At 43.4% G+C, this 23,103-nt stretch overlaps 1 protein-coding gene and 1 pseudogene across 3 annotated transcripts; both read right to left on the bottom strand.

Annotated features, from left to right (window-relative positions):
• On the bottom strand, positions 1-21,376 carry LOC108271588 (glutamine-rich protein 2). 3 transcript variants are annotated; one of them, XM_017479251.3, is made up of 20 exons: positions 20,988-21,376; positions 20,617-20,694; positions 20,297-20,401; positions 19,245-19,487; positions 18,874-18,951; positions 18,465-18,651; positions 18,021-18,100; positions 17,781-17,938; positions 17,285-17,390; positions 16,956-17,189; positions 16,226-16,348; positions 16,062-16,136; positions 15,825-15,974; positions 11,275-11,396; positions 10,614-10,676; positions 10,440-10,496; positions 10,040-10,197; positions 9,079-9,198; positions 1,017-1,133; positions 1-587 (listed from the first exon to the last, which is right to left on the bottom strand). In XM_017479251.3, the coding sequence occupies exons 1-19, from the start codon at positions 21,306-21,308 to the stop codon at positions 1,030-1,032; spliced, it is 2,562 nt and encodes an 853-aa protein (XP_017334740.1). In that variant the 5' UTR covers positions 21,309-21,376; the 3' UTR covers positions 1-587; positions 1,017-1,029. The 3 variants fall into 3 exon arrangements, with proteins under 3 accessions (XP_017334740.1, XP_017334742.1, XP_017334739.1); XM_017479253.3 differs by having other exon boundaries at positions 1-1,133; positions 19,245-19,484; XM_017479250.3 differs by having other exon boundaries at positions 1-1,133.
• LOC108271590 (EH domain-containing protein 4-like) lies at positions 6,888-8,553 on the bottom strand (annotated as a pseudogene).
• Positions 21,377-23,103: the final 1,727 nt, after the last annotated feature.

Below are 23,103 nucleotides of genomic sequence, written 5' to 3' on the forward strand. Positions count from 1 at the left end.
CTTGAGAGGAAACTGTTTATTACATTAGATATCACGTTTTATGTACATTTTTCTGCAGCAAACTATCACATTAGGTAACAATTTATGATAATGGTACATGTAAAGAATCACTTGATATTTTTTAATAATACAGCAAGTAGCCTTCTGTCTCACCCCTCCTAAATGCCAGTGGCAGAGAGAATAACCTAGATTCCTTCTTGTGTGCATGCTGAGAGCTTCCAATAAAGTGATATATCACATGTACTGTTATATGAATACCGGAAAAGGGACTAGAGACTACGATTCCCATCAGTCACTGCACCTCACCTGACCATGTCACATGACTGTCTGCACCTCAATCACTCGCAAAGTAATTGCTCAGTTTCCCTAGTGTTCTGTCATTACCAAGCTGTTGTTATTGTTTACTGCATTCTGGTTTTGATCTTTGTACTTGCCCACGTTTCTGATCATTGTCTTTGAGTCGGCCTCCCAAGTCATTTTGTTGAGCATCAACAGCCCTTTTTCTGAGGTCCTCAGAAATCTCCTTTGTTCGTGCCATGATACACTTCCACAAACATGTGTTGTGAAGATCAGACTTTGATAGATCCCTGTTCATCAAATAAAACAGGGTGCTCAGTCACATCTGATTGTCATCCCATTGATTGAAAACATGACACCTGACTATAAGTTCACCTTCAAATTAACTGCTAATCCTAGAGTTTCACATACTTTTGCCACTCACAGGTATGTAATATTGGATCATTTATAAGTAAAAAATTACTGTCTCATTTGTTTAATTGGGTTCTCTTTGTCTACTTTTAGGACTTGTGTGAAAATCTGATGTTTTAGGTCATATTTATGCAGAAATATAGAAAATTCTAAAGGGTTCACAAACTTTCAAGCACCACAGTAGGTGATTCTCATCACCCTGACAGTAAAGAGGGTGTAACAGAACATGTAATACATAAGCTATTATGTAATACATAAGCTCATACATAACTGCCATTTACTAATGTACCGTTATTGTAAAATGTTACCTTGTGTATTTATTTAGTCATTATTGCCAACAGGTTTTCTTGGCTGACGGCAGTGAAGGGTCTGTGGAATGGAGTCCTCAATGAACCATTGCTTACCTTTCTCCAAGCAGTTTGAACCTTGTAAATGAGAGGTACAGAGAGTGAATTATTATCATTATAACAATAATGTGTTTCTGAGTACACAATGAGGTTTTTACAGCACTTTACCAGTTTGGTTCTTTAAACCTTAATGAGGACATCCACTTGTTATTTGGATTCCTTACTGGATTTTTATTTGATGTGCTTTATCTTTTCTATTCTGTCTAACTGATCACTTTTATTATATATGATTTATTGTAGGGATGCACCGATATTGGGCCAATACAATAACTGATAATTAGCACCTTCTTGTAGCTGATATCGATATTAATAAACAATTAAAGCTGCAAGCAGCATTTTCAAGGGACAAGCACTCAGACTCGGTGAGCTGCATATTCACAGATACACTACAATAGTTCATGAACAATCATACAACTGTGAATTTAGCACAACCTCTTGAAATGATATAAGGGGGGGAAAAAAAAGATGTTAAAGGTCTTGGCCACAAGGTGGGGCAGTCATGAAACATCTTGAATCAAGAATTCAGAAAGTGTGTTCACCTTGCTCCCGTTTCATCACGGGAGGAAACAGACACGCTTTCTGTGTTTGTTTGGGCGTAGAGCATGCGACAGCAGCCCTAGAGGGGTCTCTCTGTCTGTCAGCATTGTGAACATTTCACAGTTCGGCAGCTCTACTCTCGGCTCGCTCTCTTCTCGTCCAAAGGGAGTTGGGTTTCAGAGCCTTGCGGATCTGGGCCGGCCGCTGCCAAGGCAGCCAGCCGGCTTAGGTCGTGAGGTTCTCGTGTGGATTTGGAAGAGGAGCCGGGTCCGGCTCTCCGCCTGACTTTGGAGCTCGCGTCGCGACTCCTCTTCCCCTATGGAAAACCAAAACACCCTCGCTGACTCCGAGGAGTTGGTAGAGGGTGCCACTGCACCAAAAACCGACAGCAGCTCTCATGCATATAAAGAGCTGCTTGAGGTGATTACTAGGGCAGTTGAAAAGTTGAATATAGACTGGCCCAGGGAAGAGGAAGTGGCTCGTAGCAGGATGTATGTAAATATAAAGCTCCCACACACCGCAGAAAACTCCTCTTTTTTCCAGAAGTGCATGATGAGATATCACGCTTCTGGAGAAAACCATACACTCGCCGTGTTTATAACCCCGCGACGTCTGATTACTCAGCCATCATGGAGAGTGAGCAGCACGGATATTTAGTGATGCCGAAGATGGAGGAGGCCCTTGCGAGCCACCTCTCTCCATCAATGGCAGGTAATTAAGGGAGGCCAACTTTACCTTCCAAGCCATGTAAGGCCACCTCGGTGTTGGTGGGTAAAGCCTATGCGGCAGCGGGTCTTGCTTGTGGGTCACTGCATGCAATGGCAGTGTTGCAGGCCTACCAAGCAGACCTGCTGAGTGAGCTCGATACTGGGGAGGGAATCGGGCCCGAGGCAGTGGCAGAGCTGTACTGCGCCACAGATTTATCTCTCCAGGCGACCAAACAAATGGCCAATCATATCGGCCATTCAATGGGTAGCCTGGATGTGGCGGAGAGGTACCTATGGCTCAACCTCTCAGGGATGGGGGACAAAGATAAGGTCTCCTTGCTGAACGCCCCGTTAAACCTTCCGGCCTGTTTGGTTAATGCCATCGCCGACAGGTTTCGCGAGGCAAAACAGCAAACGGCGGCATTCAGCCAGTTCCTTCCCCGTTGCGTCGAGTTTGCCCAGGCATCCATGAGTGGAGCCCGGGCCAGCGCTAGTGCGAGGGAGGCCAGAAGGCGAGGGTGGCAGCCCGCCTTCCCCCGCAGAGAGCCAGGGGGACCATGCGGCCACAGCCACAGCCTACTACGAGGCCTGATCTAAGAATGATCATAAAAGCAAAGCAAGGAAGGAAGGAATGTCCTGATGGGCCACGGAGGGATGTTTCAGGGGATGTGAGGTTGTTAGGGCAGATAGCCTCCAGTGCTACTGTAGGGCCTTCCCTGGCCAAGGCCATCTCACGTTTTCAGACTTCTCTGGTCAGAGAGCTGTCACAGGGCGATGGAAATTTGATGCTTTCCCTCCAATGGAATGTGGAAAAGCTAACATCACTGAAAGACCATTTGGCAGCATGGAAACTACTGCCAAATGTGTCTCCATGGGTTCTGTCTACCATAGAAAAGGGTTACCGGGTCCAGTTCAGAGCTCGACCCCCCCGGTTCAGAGGTGTGCTCACCACAGTTGTCAGCACAGAGCAGAGCCCAGTGTTAGCGGAAGTAAGTTTCCTTTTGGACAAAGGGGCCATAGAACATGTACCCCGTTCCCTGAGGGAGGTTTTTTTTTACAGCCGTTATTTCCTGGTCCGCAAAAAATAATGGAGTATGCGGCCAATTTTAGATCTGCGTCATCTGAACCGTACTCTTCGGACATACAGGTTCAAGATGCTGATGCTCAAACTTACCATACCACAGATTCAGTTCAAGGACTGGTTTGTGATGATAGATCTGAAAGGTGCATATTTCCACATAGGAAAATCGCCCAGTCACAGGAAGTTCCTGAGGTTTGCGTTTGGAGACAACACATACCAATTTCAGGTTCTTCCCTTTGGGCTAGCTTTATCCCCTCGCACCTTCACAAAGTGCATGGATGATGCTCTGGCTCCCTTGCGACTCCAGGGCATCCGTGTACTAAACTACCTGGACGACTGGTTAATTCTAGCACGATCCAGGGAACAGGTGGTTCAACATCGAGATGTAGTTCTCGCCCACATGAGGAGCTTGGGGCTCAGGTTGAACCTCAAGAAAAGTATGCTTTCTCCAGTGCAGAGGACAACTTTTCTAGGGGTTACATGGGATTCTACTACAATGAGGGCGTTTCTATCCCCAACACGTGTAGGATCGATCCTATCAACTTTGAGCAAGATAAAGCTAGGTCTGGGCATCCCTTCCAGTCTCTACGAGAGACTGTTGGGCCTTATGGCAGCAGCAGCCAACGTCATACCGTTGGGCCTATTGCATATGAGACCGTTTCAGTGGTGGCTAAAAAGTCGGGGGTTTCATCCTCGGATGAAACATCTGAGAGTAATCAGTGTCACGCGGCGATGCCTACGTGCTCTGAGTATTTGGAGGTGTCTGCAGTTTCTAGCCTCGGGTCACACTCTAGGGGCATCTCCTTACGGCACGACGGTAATGACAGACGCGTCCCTCACTGGCTGGGGTGCAGTTTTAAATGGCTGTCCAGCTCACGGTCTTTTGAGTGGCCCTCATTTGTATATTGACATGTATTTGTCTTGTAGTGTGAGGAACGTAAGCTAGACACAGTGAACTGCACAATAGATACAGTCCTGGAGTTATTACAAGAACGTTTCTCAGCAGGGCTGGCTCCTTCTACAATCAGGGTTTACATGGCCAGCCATGCACCTGTTGATGGAGCCTCTGTGGGGCAACATACTCTAACTTCGAGGTTCATGCATGGTGTCAGACGGCTGAGGCCCATCTGCAGACCATGCATACCTTCCTGTCACCTTTCAGTGGTCTTGGAAGGTCTGTCAGGGGCCCCGTTTGAGCCCTTAGAGTCAGACTCTGAGAAGCTTCTGACTCTAAAGGTAGGTCTTCTGCTGGCCCTGACATCTCTCAAGCAAGTGGGAGTTCTACAAGCTCTCTCTATTGCCCCTTCCTGCCTTGACTTTGCCCCTGGATTAGCCAATGCCTTCCTGTATCCTAGGCCAGATTGCCAGATTATATTCCTAAAGTGCCTACATCGGCTGCCCACCCTGTGGTGTTGCAGGCTTTCTGCCGTCCACTGTTCCTCACACCAGAAGAAGAGAGGATGCACCTGCTGTGTCCAGTAGGGGCTCTCTGTCCTTACATCCAGCGCTCCGACCAGTGGCGTAAGTCGGAGCAGCTGCTGGTCTGCTTCGGCGGTGACAGTAAAGGTGATGCTGTGTCAAAGCAGCGCATCTCTAATTGGATAGTGGAAGCAATCTCTATGGCTTATGAGGCGCGCGGTCTGACTATGCCTCTGAGCATAAGAGCTCATTTCACTAGGGCGGTCGAAGGCTTTGTCCTTGCAGGATGTGTGTGCTGCTGCAGGATGGTCTATGCCACACGCATTCATTCGTTATTACAGCCTGGATATTCTTTCCAGCCTGGGCTCGAGTGTCTTGCAGTGACCCTCGGGCTTGGGTCTTTTTGAACAGACCGTACCCTCGGTATGACGGAGTGGGTATTCCCGTTCCCATACTGTTATGCTAAATGCAATGTCAAAGTTCCCTTTGAAAGGGAACGTCGGGGTTACGCATGTAACCCTATTCCCTGAGAAGGGAATGAGACATTGATTAGCTTTGTTATACCAGGGCAGGCCTGTGAATTGCGTCTTCGCTTCAGGTAATAGAGGCTGGCGGCATGGTTCACAGGTGCCATATATATATATCATGCGACGCGCTTAATTGCCACGTCACCTGATCATGGCAGGCCTATAAGTAGAGGCATGATTTTACACAAGCTTCAGATACCGGTCACGCGTGCAAGGGTGCTTCCCATACTGTTATGCTAAATGCAACGTCTCGTTCCCTTCTCAGGGAACAGGCTTACATGTGTAACCCAGACGATCACTAGGTGTCACTGGCACGAAATCTGTTGCATATGCTCAGGTCATGGTCCTGAACATAACTAACAAGTTTTGTGTCAGCAAAGATACAGCCTCACTTCCTGTTTGGTGTCATCACTGTCAGATTCTTTGGCCCATTATGGACAAACGTTTTGGAGTATTCAAAATTCTTTTGTGAGGTTTAATCGGTAGATGATGTGCCAAATTTGGTGATGATTAGACAAAATTTGTAGGAGCAGTAGAGAAAAAAAAAGTTTTTGACAAAATCCAAGATGGCAGAAAATCGAATTAGGCAGAAATTTACCTAATATGATTAGTTGAACTTGCCTTAACCCAGGGAATCCAGGGATGCCTGGCTTTTAAATTTTGGACATATGGTTCAAAAATTATGACCATAAGCGTACTTCCGAATTAAGATCAAATTTGACCAAATGGTGGTGCTAGAGCGTTGTCGGCTCTTGTCCCAAATTTGGTCAGAATGTTCCATAGAAGGTCTTCAATCAGACTGCCAAATTTCACAACTCTTTACCCAATGGCTCTATGGGAATGCTCGAAATGACCAACTAGTTTTCTCTATGCAATCAGAGATGCTATGCTGACTCAGTACACCTTTGTTCACAACTAGCTGTAAAGTATGTCCAATGCAGCCAAAGCTAGCAACAAGACACTCCTCCATAGTTTTAGCCATATTGCGAGCATTATGTCTTATCACGTGCATCTGTTTGTAATGTTCTACTGTCCAAGCATTTGTTTTGGAGATGGTTGTCAGCATATGGGATATGTGCAGCTCCTGTGCATGTATCATTGCCCTTTTCACTTAAAAATCTTCATTCAGCCACTGAGTGGTTCAGGTTAGCATACTTATAGAGTCCAAATGTCAGTGATGATGATAAAGTCTTTGGCGTTATCTTTGATCGAGTCATGTGTGTTGCCACAACATTGTACAGTGCCTGCAAGGCAACATCAGCCAAATAGCAGCAACTTGGGAGACATTTAGCCTCCAAATGCTCAATAAGTTGGTGGAATCTCCAGTCCTCCAAAAGTGAAAAGGGTTGGTCATCAAGAGCAATAAACTTTTTTTTTTTTTTTTTTAGCAACAGAAAATTTGATTTATTGTTATCCACGTTAGCATTGGTTGAATCATCCCATTGAGGCTGCAATGTGAGTTGTTGGCTAAAGTTTATATATGAATAGCAGTGGTCATATGGTGAGGGGTCTTAGTCATCCTGGTGGTTGAAACAGGATGTCTGCAGTGGGGTTCTTCCTGTGGCTGGGGGGCACTAGGTGGGGCGGTAACTCTGAGGGCAGCTCGTATCCCTCCAGTTTGATCTTTATGAGGTGCTGAACCAGGGCGAACTCCTCATCGTCCAGCATGCCATCCCTGTCACTGTCGGCTAGTTTCCAGATCTTTCCGAGCACGGTGTTGGGCAGGCGTGAGTTCATCATCTCCTTCTTTGCACTGTCACCTTACCGTTGATGGGCATCAGTGTGTAGAAGATCTCATCATACTGTGGCTTGTAACAACTCACAATCCAGTCCTTGGTGTCCGCTCCAGCACTAATGCCCTCGCCATAGCCATGGCCAAATGGTCCATCCTCAGAGCCTTCGAAATCCCCGCCCATCACTGTTGGAGCTGGCTGTTTGCCTTCCTCCTCCCGGATCATGTTCATCAGCTGTGCATTCTTGCTGCCCAGCATCTTGTCCACTGATTCAATTAGCTTCATTTTCAGGGAGGGGAACTTGCTGAAGTCGTAGTACATGAGTTATTCCTGCATCTTGTTGACGTTGGGGAAATCTCCAGGTGAGATGTGGTGTTCTCTCTGAAGCATTTGATAGATCTCAGGTAAGTGTGCAATCAACTCCTCCTTCTTCTTCTCTTTCCCAAACAAAGAAGGCATCTCCTTTTTCAGATAGCTGATGATAAAGGCATGCACCTTGGCAAGTCTGGCTCTTTTGATGAGGTCGTTGAGCTTACGCAGGGCAGCATTGCGTGGCAGGGCCTGGATGTCCCGGAAGAGGTCTTGTGCTTCAGCCACAAAGAGCCGACGGTTGTCTATGTTCTGCAGGGGCTTAGCCCAGAAGGAGCCCAGGGACACCTTCACCACCTCTGGGGTGTTGATAACTTTGCCCAGAGACCACATCAGGGCCCCGTAGACACGCATCAGCTGTTGTGTGTCCACCTGGTCAGCCTTGTTTAGAACCACATGGATCTTGTCATCCTGGCCACAGAAGGCCCTGATAGCCTCATAGAACTCATCAGAGATATCCAGCTTGTGGGCATCAAAGAGGAGGATAATGTGATCGACACGCTCACCAAACCATCGCAGAACTTCAGAGAAATTATAGCCTCTGCTAATACGCTGTTTTTCTCCAGACAAGATACCCGGTGTGTCAATGATGCTAATGCTCTCTAGGACTTGGTTGGGGACCTCAGAGCAGATGAACCTGTTCAGAAAGGCGTTTCCAAAGGCATTAAGCTTCCAGAAAAGTTTTTTGAAGTCCACCACCAGCGCATTTCCAGGTATAACTCCCTTGGTCTCCCCGTACATCACAGCAATGAAGCCATCTGTCGTCGGCTCGGGTCCTATGCGCATACAGGGAAAATCTTGCTCCAGCAAATACCTTATGAAAGTGGTCTTTCCTGTGGAGTACTGTCCCACCAAAAGGACCATTGGCTTGCTCTAAAAATCCGCTTCTTCCAGCACCGTGAGTGAGTGGAAGTCATAGAAAAGGTAGGCTTCCTCCCAAGGCAGTAATTTTTTACTGTAAAGACTTTAAAGTCCCTCAGTGACCGTTTGAAACATGTCGCCCTCCTTTTTTCTTCCACCCTGCTCCTTGTTCACCCAGCTGAACATAATGCTGATCTGGTTTTTTCCCCCTTTCCAACCAGTATTGCGCAACTAGACTTCTCTTTTCTGTAGCAAGGGGATAAATGTTGCTTCTGTGTTTCTCCGCGCGCGCATCCAGCGGGGCTGCCGTCACCTGAACCAAGAGCCATAAACTTTTCATTTTGTCTGTCATGGTTTTAGCTTTTGGACTGTCCTATTTTCAAGTGGCCATTGGACAAACCCCAATGCTGCTGCTCCTTATTTTTCTTGCTAATGCTAGCTATTCCATATTTTTTTTTTAAAATATCACTAGAATGATGAGTTTTTAGATAATTGATTAAATTAGTGGTATTGCCTTTAAGACTATTTGCGTTTTCACCTCGGTGAAACTCACTATACATTTGTGGCAAACTGAAATTCTATTTTTCTCTTCTGAAAACATGAAACATTTCCACACAGCAGACATTTTTACTCTGCAGTGTCAGACTGTTTTTGGAACCTTAAGCAATTTACTCCAAGGTCTAAAACAAGCCTTTTAAGTGTTTATGTTGGTGTGTGTCTGGAATGTACCATAGCAGATGAGTTGGGTCTCGGGTTGCTGCGGTCTTAATGGCAATAGCCGGCTAGACTTTCTTCCACTAGGTGTCAGCAACTGACTGCGGTTAACCATCTCCTTGTTTTTGCAGTAGCCTGTAGTGACACAAACACAATAGTACAAACTTTCAAAGAGAGAATCAAATCTAACTTTGAACAATAGCTTATTTGTAAAGTGTGAGAGTTAAATCCAATTGACATTTTAGTGGCACTGATGAATATGCAATAAAAGTAAAGACTAATGGTGAAGGATAGAACACGGGAACAGCTGGAATGTTTTGCACAATGTATTTTTTACATCAGGGTGATCACTTTGATTAGGAAACTGGAATACTAGATTATATAGAAATCAAATCTCAGAAATGATGAGACAGGGTCTATGAATGAGTTCATAATTTGTAGCAGCAGCTGCTGTTGTTTTCTGGACCATTTTACAAGATGCTTTCAATCTAGCTGAAGTGTATAGCAGATGTTTAAAACTATATAATCATTCAGATTTGCTTAGGGTATCACAGTCTTTATCCTTGATTAACATCTATATGTATTTATAGATATGAATCAGTAAAAAATAAGATTTCCATAAAAATAATCTTTTCATATTAAAAATCTTGTAATATTTTATCATAACATTATAACATTACAACTTATTTCTATAAGATTGTCCTTGTATGAAATGTGTCTCTGTTGGTGTTTTGCCAACTACAGAGAGAAAAAGGGGAATTATTGCTCAAAAGAACAAGGTGCAAGAAAACACAAAAATATGAGTGGACCTATTCTAAATCTTTTAACATACAATGCCATATTTACTATTATGTGATTGCAAAATTCAAGGGCTTAGTTAAGAATTTTCACGTGTTGCTTCTGATTGTCTCATTATAACTCATTATCACATTATGAGTGTGTATGAATGTGTATTATGGAATAAAGGGGATCTTGCCTTTTTTGGGGGAGAAGGTGGGCACTCTCACTTCACTAGTATTGTAGATATGCCCATTGAAACCACAGCCATCACTCACTCTGAAAATCATGGTTTGTTCCATACTCCACTCTGTAGGTGATTGCTCATACTGGTCCACGTTAGTGCATGTTCTCAGCCTGGGAAAGTAAAAAGGCTGAAGATTAATTACTGAAGCAGAAATTGTAGGAAGGTGGAGTATGGGCATAGAAAGTAGGATTTAAGATTTCTGTAGAATAAGCAGAACTTCATTGTATAAGGGTAAATTCCTTGTGTTACTTTTCTTGTTTGTCAGTTGATTGCTGTTCTCATTGCAATTTTTTCCACCTATTCATGCTATTATTTTAACCAGGAAACAAACTATTAAAAAAATTCTCTTTACCTCCTATGGCCCTTTGGAGCGGGTAAACTTGGAAGCTCAGGCAAAACCTGCAAGCGTCTGAGAGCATCCAGCAAAAGAGAGGAAAACGCACAGGACAGGACCGAGTATAAATATATAGTACTCATTCATGTGGAATACATTTGAATGGATTTAAAGTTCAAAAAGCAAACATACGGTCCAGTAGTATTTATTTCGACACAGCGGTCACAGGAGAGGCAGTTGAAGTTTGTCAGCTGTCTGTTAGGAAGAAGGAAATTAATAATAATAATAATAATAATAATAATAATAATAATAATGTATTTATGTGTTTTATATATAATAATAATATAGTAATGTATTTTTTATGTACTGTATTCTTCATATACATTTTATCTAAACAGCAAACAGAAGAGCATCTCAGTTATCTGGTCTATACGAAATAAATGCATTTGTTGAAGTTTTGTCTTATTATTATGTCATAGAGCATCAAATACTATAGACAACTAAAATGAGAATTTCCCTGCATCAGCAGAATACAGCAGGATGTTAATCAGCAACGCTGTTTCTGTGAAGTAGAGTGTCCAAAAGACCGATGGAAAAGGTTTATACAGTTTACTGATCATTATGAGGTACGAAATTTGGTCTGAAACCACTTGTTCCAATAGTTCAATTAAAAATGGAAAATACAATGGCACAGAAGAAACTATCTTGGCTTAAATGGGGCAATCACATACTATACAAGTGAGCAGAAAATCCACATAGTAATATAGCAGCATCTTTTAGAGTCTGGCTATAGAGGGAGAACCTATGAAGGATTCTTTCACTTAAACAGACTGACACTGTTTGCATTACTCACTTCTTGAGACCAGCAGCATCATCACTTTCTGGGGCACGTTGCAGCTGTAGCTCCTTGTGAATTCTCATCTGACAATCTAGCTCTAGCTGCTTCTTCAGAAGATCCAGCTCAGTGTGGTTCAACTGAAACCAAAGAGACACAACATTACAATCAGATGTATATTCAGAGTTTTTGTTTGTTTTTACTTACAAATTAACAAATACTTTTTACAGACTATAAAATGTGTCACTCCTAGTTAAGGAGAGCTGCAGCAGTGCACATTTACTGTTATTTTTGCTGTAGCATATGGTTTACCTTACAAATGGCTTGTTGAGTAAAATCAAATGTGCTAGACCAAGCAATCACTTGTCATATCTCAGCCCAGCCACGACTAAACACCGCTAACTACAAACATGGTCGCTGAGGACTACACTTCCCACACACACGCGCTCACCTTCCACGGAGTTCTAATCGCACACACCTGCATCCAATCACACACACACACTCTCACCACAGCACTTAAGAGACTTTGGATGCAAACAGACTTTGCGAAGTAAACGTTCAGTTGACTTGTTCTCTGCTATTATCCAAGCCTTATTCTCGTGTTTGACAAAGTAACTTTGACCAGTGTTGTCGTCCCCGACCTCGATTTCTGCCTTGCCCTGATTGTTTGTTTGCCTGATCGCCTGACCCCTGCCTGTTTCTCGACCACGAACTTTGTCTATTCCTTTGGATTATTCTGCCTGATTCTGTCACCCGCATCTGCTTCCATCTTCAACCACGGTATGTGACAGTTTACTTCGCCTTCCTATGGAAGCAGTGGGTGATCCGCTGTGGCGTCAAGCCATTGAAGGCCACGGTAGAATGATTAGCGACCAGAAACAACAGCTAGCCAACCTGACTGAGCAGGTGGCTAGGCTAGTTCAAGCCGCACCGGTTGCTACACTGACCACTGCGCATTTTCCTCCCATACTGGCGCTGGAGAAAAACGTCAGGGATCCGGCACGCTGTCAGGGTTTTCTCCTCCAGTGTTCCCTGTTTTTCTTGAGCTACCCAGGAATGCCGGAGAGTCAGAGAATTATCCACTTCATGGAGCTGTTGACCGGGAGAGCTTTATTCTGGGCCACAGCTGAATGGGAGCAGGAAACAGCACCATCACTTCCCTGGAACAGCTGACAGATCGCTTTCGGGTCATCTTTGATCCCTCTCCAGACAACAAGGAGACAGGGGAGGAACTGCTTACCCTAAAGCAAGGTACACGCTGCATTGCGGATTATGTCACTGTCGCTCTTAAGACTTTGTTTTGCCAGGGGTTGAACCCGGTTGTAGTGACGGAGCTGGCCTGTCACGATGACCAACTAACAATTGTTTCCCTCATTAGCCTGGCTATCCACCTAGATCGCCTTGTACAGAGCCACCACCCAGTACGCCGCGAGGCTGCGGTTGCGGTGCAAAGTCTCCCCGCTGAACCCATGCAGCTGGGGCGTGCCGGGTCAATGCGGAGGAGGGACAGACGGCGTCGCGATTTTCGTTGCTTCTACTACAGTGAGGAGAAGCACTTCGTCAGACAGTGCCCTCTCAAGCAGCGTCGTGAGTTAGGAGACAACGGAACGACTAAACCACATCAGCCAGGGGTGAGTTTGGGTCCTTCAACTCAGAGCGTATCTCAACCTGCATTTTTGCTACCTGTCATAGTGGAATACTCAGGACTGTCTTGTACTTTAGAAGCACTGATTGACACAGGAGCAGCAGGGAATTTCATTGACCAGACCACCATACAGTAGCACAACATCCCTGTTCGTCCACTAATCAGCCACGCCAGATTCAAGCCATTGATTGGGCCCCCATTGGGGGGGTTCATCACTCATTGTACTGAGCCACTCAACCTCCAGACCAGCGCACTCCATAAGGAGAGCAGTGTCACGGTGTCCGCCACATATCCAGTGGTTCTAGGCCTCCTCTGGTTGGAACAACACAACCCAGGTATTTCATGGACTTACAAGATCATGCACTGATCCCCCCACTGCATAAACCATTGCCTTCAGACACCAGTGATCACCCTAGCAACCACCTCCATCGAGAGCCCAGATAAAACCGCCACAGTCCACCTGAGTTCCACCTGAGTACCTGGACCTCAGCGAGGCGTTTAGCAAGGAATGGGCTAGTGGATTACCACCTCATTGGCTCTATGACTGTGCCATAGATCTGCTTCCGGGAACTACGCCACCCCGAGGAAGGGTTTACCCATTATCACAAACTGAACAGAGAGCTATGGAGAAGTACATCCAAGAGGCACTACAGCAGGGTTACATAAGAGCTTCTACATCCCCCGCCTCCGCAGGACTTTTCTTTGTGGACAAGAAGGGAGGAGGGCTCTGACCATGCATAGACTACAGGGGTCTTAATCAGTGCTGTATCAAGTATTGCTACCCTCTCCTGTTAGTGCCGGTTGCACTAGAACAACTTCGTGCTGCCACCATCTTCACAAAACTGGACCTCCGCAGTGCATACAACCTGGTCCGGATCAGAGAGGGAGATGAGTGGAAGACGGGGTTCAGTACCACCTCCGGTCACTATGAATACCTGGTAATGCGATATGGGCTCTTTAGCACTCCCTCAGTTTTTTAGTGCTTAATAAACGACGTCCTAAGGGACATGCTGGGACGTACCGTGATCACGTACATTGACGATATCTTGATCTATTCCAATTCCAAGGAGGAGCATGTTTACCATGTCCGGAAGGTCCTGCAAAGATTACTCCAGCACCAGCTTTACGTCAAAGCCAAAAAATGTGAGTTCCATAAGGACACCATTTCGTTTCTGGGGTACATCATCAGCCCTAAGGGGGTTACCATGGACCAAGTTAAAGTGAAAGCAGTGGTAGAATGGCCCAAGCCAGCAACCGTGAAGGAGCTTCAGAGATTCCTGGGTTTTGCAAATTTCTACAGAAGTTTCAACCGAGATTTCAGCTCCATAGAACACCCACTGACGTCCTTGTTGAAAGGAAAGCCCAAACGCCTGCCATGGAATCTAGCTCTAGATCAGCTCTAGAAGGCCTTCACAACTGCCCCCATTATCAAGCACCCAGACCCGTCCAAGCCGTTCATGGTGGAGGTCAACGCATCAGAGACAGGCATAGGAGCCATCCTCTCACAGCGTTTCAGAGAGAAGCCCAAGCTCCATCCTTGGCATTCTTTTCATGGAAACTATGACCAGCAGAACGAAACTACAATGTGGGCAATAGAGAACTCTTGGCTGTTAAGCTAGCCCTGGAAGAATAGCGACACTGGCTGGAGGGGGCTACACACCCCTTCGTCATATTCACCGATCACAAGAACCTAGAATATCTACATACCGCCAAGAGGTTATCACCCCGTCAAGCCCGATGGTCACTATTCTTCACCAGGTTCCAGTTCACCCAGTCGTACAGACCCGGATCCAAGAACAATAAGGCTGACGCCCTGTCTCGTCTGGCAGCACTGAGGTTCTGAGGACCCACAAGGAGTACATCATACCCCCCTCCTGTATTATTAGTGCCCTGGAGTGCGAGCTGGATCAAACACTAGAAAACATTCCCAAGTCACAGATTCACACAGTGCACCTACCATCTGTTGTGGGAGAAGTACTGGTGGCCTAATATGGAAAGGGAGGTACACAGAGTAGTGGTGTCATGTTCATCGTGTGCTCAATGTAAAGTTCCACGGACACTCCCGGCCGGTAAGCTCAAGCCCCTACCCGTACCGGAATGCCCCTGGTCCCATACTGCCATTGACATTGTTACAGACCTACCCGAGTCCCAGAGTAACACCACCATTCTGGTGACAGTGGACCAATTTTCGAAGTGAGTAAGGCTCATTCCACTACACGCCCTGCCCACCACCTTTATGACAGCCAAGTTACTATTTCAGCATGTGTTCAGGTACTTTGGCATCCCGGAGGAAGTAGTCAGTGATCGAGGACCGCAATTCACATCAAGGGTATGGTCTAGTTTTATGGAAAAAATGGGGATCACGGTCAACCTCACCTCTGCCTATTATCCACAAGCCAACGGCCAAGTGGAACGAGCCAACCAATAAATAGGCCATTTCCTTAGAACATTCTGCTGCGTCACTCAGCCACAGGTCTTACACCGTTCCAGTGTGTGCTAGGTTACCAACCCCCACTGTTCCCCTGGAATGCTAACCTCACGGAATCACCAGCAGTGGATCAGTGGTTCCAGAGGAGCAAACAGGTTTGGGCCAACACACACCAGCGCCTGAGACAGATGGCACACACCTACAAGCGCAAAGCTGATCGCCGCCGCAGATATCATCCACAGTACCAGCCCAGTGATACGGTCACCAAGGACTTGAGACAACCACATGTCTGCAAGAAACTCACCCCAAAGTACACAGGGGGGTGCTCTGTCATATCTCAGCCCAGCCATGACTCGGTTTCCTGGGAAACACCGCTACCTACAAACATGGCTGCTGAGGACTACACTTCTCACACATGCATGCGATCACCTTCCCCGGGGTTCTAATCGCTAAAAGAAGCTTTTTCATGTTAAGTCACAGATCTGTTCTGTTCACCTTGCAATCTAGTTCCCTGAAGATCTTCTCATTAACCTGATGACAATGATCCTCATGTCCAGTCAGTAGATCCTGAAACGTCCTGTTCAGCATCACTGTTTTTGTATCACACTGGAGGACCTTGGTATCCAGTGCCTGCATGTCTGCTTTCTGAATGAGGGAGAACAGTTTCAGTCACTGAAAATGACATTGGATGGACTTTGTATTTGATAATGTGTTACAATTTAAGACACTCACAATGCTTTTTACAATTTTCAATGCCTTCTTGTCTGCCTTCTTCTCATCCACCTCCTTCATAGTCTTGTACAGGTGCTGAGAGAGAAGCATATTAATTAGTACATGTATTTTTCTAAGTCTATAATAATGGTACACCAGTGCCAGTCTGATGAAGTATTCCTTACCTCAATGTGACTTTGTTCCTGCGTGTGATCCTTCATCAGCTGGGTGGTTGTACTGCGGAGCTTCTCGAACTCAGCCTGGAGTTGTAGAACAGCCCTCTGCACATCACTTGTCAACTCTGAGGTCTGGGGTACACACAAACAAATACACATAAAAACACACTCTCAATCACTCAATTTCAGTAACTGTTTTATCTTGATTAAAGTTGCAGTGGATCTGGAGCTTATCCCTCTCCCAGGAACACTGGGTATGAAGCGGGAACACATCATGGATGGGATGCAAGAGTTTATTTTATTGTAATATTGATCACACACTCACAGCTATTCACACCTAGAGGCAATTTATCTTATTGGCATGATTTGGAAAGGTGGGAGTAAACCTAAGAACATAGAGTAAATGCAAACAGAGACAACACAGACAGTAACCTGTGACCTCAGGCTCAAACCCAGGACCCCCAAACCCTGAATCTGTGATGTGTCAATGCAACCTACTGTGCCACTGTGCCGCCCCACATAAAAACAGATGTTGGTGAAACTTAGAGCTTACGAGGATTACTACCAATACTGATTGATATGCAAAATTATGGCAGTGCAACCAGAAATAAAAAGTACCTAAAAAGTATTAAAAAGTATCAACCCTATGAAAACAAACAAGGTTTTCAATAAATATATACCATTCTGATTATGACTGTGCAAACGTATAAATGATACAAGTTTATGTGTCTGTACTCACTGTGTCAGTGTTCTCCTGCTTCTTAAGATCAGTAACAATGCTCTGCAGATTCTCAACCTGCTGAAAGAGCTCGCTTATCTTCATGCTCAGATCCGCCATGCCTGAGAGCCATTCAGGTTCAGCAGCACCTTCCTGACCTGCTGTGGAATCCAGATCTTCCTGAGGTAGGCTGGATGATAGCATAGAAGCTGTGGATGCCATCACAGAATCTAGTTTGGACTGGAGGCTGTCCAGCTACAGATAGACAGCAAATAAAGTGGCTTTAGTATATCAAAAAGTGAGAAGACTGCACTATACCAATTAATTCATCTTTCTCTACTCTTTCCGACCTTATCCTGCATTTCACTATCTGGGCTTCTCTTCTGTTCCAATCTGAGGGCCAGCAGTTCTTGCTTCATATTTTGCACCTCTTCCTCAAGCTTCCGCACTGCATTCCTGTCAAAGTGTGTGTGACAGTGTAAGAAAAATTGTGAGGATGTAAATAATAGGCAAATGTTCCAGTGAGGACCACTAACCATTCTCTATAATTGTTTTTTGTGTTCAGTTCTTCACATACACACTTATTTCTCTTGACATTAATGTAATCCTGATCTCACGGATCCCAAGGCCAATTTTGATCCCTTTGCTCCAGGCTACAGATAGCTGTGGCATCATTACACAGATTACACAGAGTTAAATCTTACATGTACTTGTGTATTTGCACATCCAAGTACCCCTGGCTAACTAACAGTAATACAAAGAACTTAATATTAGCATTATTAAAGTAAGTGAAGGGGCTACAACTGCTCCCAGTGCTGTTTCCTGTGGCCTGTGAATGGAATTTACCTGATATCAGCTGTTTGCAGATGAAGCTGCTGCTCTAGCCCACTGAAACTGTCTCTGATCTGGCTGAGTGCCGCTTCAGACTTGGCAAGCTCCTCAGCTAATCCTGAACTTTCTGAAACGTTCACTGGACCCATGTCCAAAGGCTCCACCTCATGTACCTGCCATCATAATCTACACTGTTAGGTGTTTGTGTGTGGTTAGGTGAGTATAGGTGTAGAAGGGTAAGTGTATTTTCATTACCTTCTTTCTATCTACCGTTACAGCATCCACCAACTGAGTTTTCAGTTTATTCAACTGATCCAATATATCGTCTCGTTCTCCTAAGCAAAAAATTTAATACATTATTAATACATGCTTTTCCATGCCCAGATTTAGACAGGTTGTCCAGCTAAACATGCACAGCAGGAAAAGTGGCACTAAGACTAGTATATCAGACAAATCCATATATTACTTGTGGATTCATACAAGGACTCTCTGTATTTCGTTTTTTAAACATAGTTGTCAAACTCTAGTCATGAAAGAATTCATGCTCCAACATTACTGTAAGGTTACAAATTAATATATATTAATATTAAAATTATATATTCATATAATTATACATTAAATATAATTCTATATTCTGCCAATATTGGGAAATTCAGTAGCCTAGCTGCTGTTGTCTCACTAGGTGCATACTCATGTTACCTTCCAGGCATTCCACACGAGCCTCCAGGCTCTCGTGCTTCTCCTGTAGTTCCCCTATGTCTGCCAGAGCTTCCAGTGTCTCTGGGACCTGCTCAACCTCACTGCTGTCCTGGGACTGGTGCAGGGCTCCATCAGATACAGAGACCAGAGGACTTAGCAAGTCCTGCACCTGTTCCAAAGTCACACACTGGAAAAACAAGATGAACAGATTCAGTTTTTTTGCATTCTACTATTATGTCATTGAACTGTTATATTCTGTGTTTACATTCTGTGTAAATTAATTGATTGCAGTATGAATTGATATTCTAATTTTGATGAAAATTAGAATATCATTTCATACTGCAATCAATTAATTGCAGTATGCTGGATGTAACTGATAAAAACGAGTGAAGTATATGTATGTGGTCACCTGACTAAACTGATTTTTAAGTGCCTCCACTTCTTTCTTCATCTCCTGATTCTCTTTTACCAAGTCTTGCAAGAGAGACTGAAAACAGAACATATGGGTCTTCAGATACCTGATGTGGGTTCATTTTAAGTCTCTACGCTAAGAAGCTTTCTTTGGCAAACCATTAAACATTACAGCAACATCACAGTAACTGACAGCAACTAGTAAAGTTCAATGTGTGCTACATTACAAAAGTGAGAGTTAATTATCTTGAGTCAATTAAACAACGAATAAAAGTGGGTAGAAAACATCAGGTTATTAGTGTAGTATTACATTTCTGCTGGACAGTAAAAGGAGTTCAGATGATACAGAACTAGAGAATGAGTCCTTACCTTGAACACTCCTTCCTCCCTGTCCTCCACTTGTCCGCTCGTGTACGAGGTGGAGAGGCTCGGCATCTCTGTACCGCTGGACAGTTGCTCCTGTGCCGCCTTCTGCTGATCAATATGACTTGAGCTTTTCTCATTCGGCTGTGACTCACTGACATCGCGGTCTGCTTTCCTTCCATCCGCTGTCTCTCTCTCGGCGCAAAGGCGCTCCAGCATACAGAAGATAGTGTGCAGCAGACTGCTCTGCTGAGTGTAAAGGCCATTAAAGTTTACATTTCCAGCTTCAAAAGAGTTGTTGCACTGCTTTAGCTCTTCAAATAAATATCTGACTTCTGAAATTTTCGTACAGAATATGTTAATCAGTCTCTGTAAATATTGCTTGCTAGCAGTCTGATGTGTAAGATACAGACGGATTGATTCAGTGATTTGAGAATTCTGATTCGCGAACACGTGACGTAACAGTCAGCTACTACTCGAATTCAAATGTGTCACAGTAGAGACAGCCCATGTTTTTTTTTGTAAACAGGCAGAGGAGACATCTGCACATCTAAACAGTTCTGGTCTGAACTAGGCCCTCATATTTTTGACTCTACCAATTTTACACATGCTTTTAGTTTAAAAGACATTATTATTATTTTATTACAGCGATACTAAAAATAAACCTCTGGAGTATGTGGTTAATTATTTTATTGTATACGTTAATTTTTCATTCATGAACAAAGATTTGCAAATGGTTTTCCATCCTTTCCCCACCTTAAAATTGAATTAAACTAACGTTTTAAAATCTCTATTTTATAAAGACCAAAAACCCTAAGATCCCTTAACTAACTTGAAGAAATATTTAAGAAAGTCCATGTATTTAGATGCTTTCCCCGTGTTGTAAAATCTGAATGTTAATGAATGTTTACAATTGTAGTTGCTGTGTCCCTGACACGTCAGTCTGTTGGAACATGTGTGTGTTAATAATGTTCAATTTACATATTGTTGTTGTTTTTCATGCAATTGTAAGTAATTACTCTGCAATGCTTATGTAACTGCTCAGTCTCACTGCTGACCTGGGACTGGGTCTGGACAGCTAGCTGGTTTAGGGCTCCCTCCGATACAGAGAGCAGGAGACCTCGCTGACTCAGCAAGACCTGCACCTGTTCCAAAGTCACACACTGGAAAAACAAGATGAACAGATTCAGTTTTTTTGCATTCTACTATTATGTGACTGAACTGTGTTTACATTGTGTGTAAATGAATTGATTGCTGTATTAAATGATATTCTAATTTTGATGGTCAAAATTAGAATACCATTTCATACTGAAATCAATTAATTGCAGTATGCTGGATGTAATTGATAAAAACGAGTGAAGTATATGTATGTGGTCACCTGACTAAACTGATTTTTAAGTGTCTCCACTTCTTTCTTCACCTTCTGATTCTCTTTTACCAAGTCTTGCATGAGAGCCTGAAAACAGAACATATGGGTCTTCAGATACCTGATGTGGGTTCATTTTAAGTCTCTACGCTAAGAAGCTTTCTTTGGCAAACCATTAAACATTACAGCAACATCACAGTAACTGACAGCAACTAGTAAAGTTCAGTGTGTGCTACATTACAAAAGTGAGAGTTAATTATCTTGAGTCAATTAAACAACGAATAAAAGTGGGTAGAAAACATCAGGTTATTAGTGTAGTATTACATTTCTGCTGGACAGTAAAAGGAGTTCAGATGATACAGAACTAGAGAATGAGTCCTTACCTTGGACACTCCTTCGCTGTCCTCCACTTGTCCGCTCGAGGTGGAGAGGCTCGGCATCTCTGTACCGCTGGACAGTTGCTCCTGCGCCGCCTTCTGCTCATCAGTATGACTTGAGCTTTTCTCATTCGGCTGCGACTCACCGACATCTGCTTTCCTCACATCCGCTGCCTCTCTCTCGGCTTCAAGGCGCTCCAGCATACAGAGGATATTGTGCAGCAGACTGCTCTGCTGAGTGTAAAGGTCATTAAGGTTTACATTTCCCGCTTCATAAGTGTCGTCGCACTGCTTTAGCTGTTCAAATAATTTTAAGACTTCTGACATTTTCGTACAGAATATATTAATCAGTCTCTGTAAAAATTGCTTGCTAGCAGTCTGCTGTCTAAGGTACAGTCGGATTGATTAATTGATGATTCGCGAACACGTGACGTCACAGTCAGCTACTACTCGAATTCGAATGTGTCACCGTAGAGACAGCCCATGTTTTTTTTTTTTTTTTTTTTTTTGTAAACAGGCAGAGGAGACATCTGCACATCTAAACAGTTCTGGTCTGAACTAGGTCCTCATATTTTTGACTCTACCAATTTTACACATGCTTTTAATAATAATAAAAAATACAATTAAATTAATTAATCCAATAATTATTGTTTTAATTATTTAATGTAATTAATTACATTAATTAATTAAATGAAATAATTTTAAACATTATTATTTTATTACAGCGATAGTAAAAATAAACCTCTGGAGTATGTGGTTAATCTTTTCATTTTATACGTAAATTTTTCATTCATGAACAAACATTTGCAAATCCTTTCCCCACATTAAAATTGAATTAAACTAACTTTTTAAAATCTCTTTATTTTACAAAGACCAAAAACCTTTAGATCCCTTAACTAACTTGAAGAAATATTTAAGAAAGTCCATGTATTTAGATGCTTTCCCCGTGTTGTAAAATCTGAATGTCTATGTATGTTTACAATTGTAGTTGCTGTGTCCCTGACATGTCAATCTGTTGGAACATGTGTGTGTTAATAATGTTCAATTTACATATTGTTGTTGTTTTTCATGCAATTGTAAGTAATTACTTTGCAATGCTTATCTAAGTGTTTTTCATTTTTATATATTAATAAAAAAGAATCTCTCTCTCTCTCTCTCTCTCTCTCTCTCTCTCTCTCTCTCTCACACACACACACACACACACACCCACACACACACACACACACACACACACACACACACACACACACATATAGCTATATTTATTTATTTAAATTCATACTATGTAGGTCAGTTGGCTGACTTAAACTTGAATAAAAACTTGAATTTAAAAAAACAATTTAACTGATATAAAATTACATTAACTGTATTTGCTATATGTATATTATACAATATTCACTGTCATAAATAATTAAATATACACTCACACCCACTTTAATAGGAACAGTTGTACTTTTTTATTCTTCAACTGTCTAGTTTGGGTGAGTCTGTGTCCATGATAGCATCAGATTCCTGTTCTTGGCAGTCAGGAGTAGAACCTGATGTGGTCTTTTGCTGCTGTTACCCATCCACCTCAACTTCATCCGCTTTCCATGTTTTGTGCATGCTGAGATGGTTTTCTGCCCACCACAGTTGTAAAACGTGATTATATAAGTTACTAAAGTGCCCTGCATTAATAATGGCACCCTTGGTAAATATGAGCAAAGAAAGCTGTAAAAAATCATCTTTACTGTTTAACCTTTTGATCTTTTGTTTAAGAAATTAATAAAAAAAAATACTCCGCTCTCATGGATAACAAACAAGTGCAAACAAAGCACAAAAACAAAATCTTTGTTAAATATAGGTGTTCAACAATTATTTTAGTCAATACTTGGTGCTAACTCCCTTTGCTCTGAGTCTTCTCCTATAACGAATGATTAGGTTGTAGAATACATGGCAAGGGATCTGAGACCGTTCCTCCATACAGAATTTCTCCAGATCCTTCACATTTTGAGGTTCACGCTGGTGGACTCTCCTCTTCAGTTCACATCACAGGTATTCTATGGGGTTCAGGTCAGGGGACTGGGATGGTCATGGCAGGACCTTGATTGTGTGGTCAGTAAACCATTTTTGTGTTGATTTT

Source organism: Ictalurus punctatus, chromosome 11 (genome assembly GCF_001660625.3).
Source record: "Ictalurus punctatus breed USDA103 chromosome 11, Coco_2.0, whole genome shotgun sequence".
Lineage (NCBI taxonomy): Eukaryota > Metazoa > Chordata > Actinopteri > Siluriformes > Ictaluridae > Ictalurus > Ictalurus punctatus.

Bases quoted from the DNA above. Each gene is read 5' to 3' on its own strand.
- LOC108271588 (XM_017479251.3), bottom strand. From the start codon at position 21,308: ATGTCAGAAGTCTTAAAATTATTTGAACAGCTAAAGCAGTGCGACGAC. The intron at 18,952-19,244 runs GTAAGGACTCAT...TTCTGTTTTCAG, and splicing joins GGGAGGAAGGAGTGTTCAAG to TCTCTCTTGCAAGACTTGGT. The intron at 15,975-16,061 runs GTGAGTGTCTTA...TCCCTCATTCAG, and splicing joins TGAAAATTGTAAAAAGCATT to AAAGCAGACATGCAGGCACT.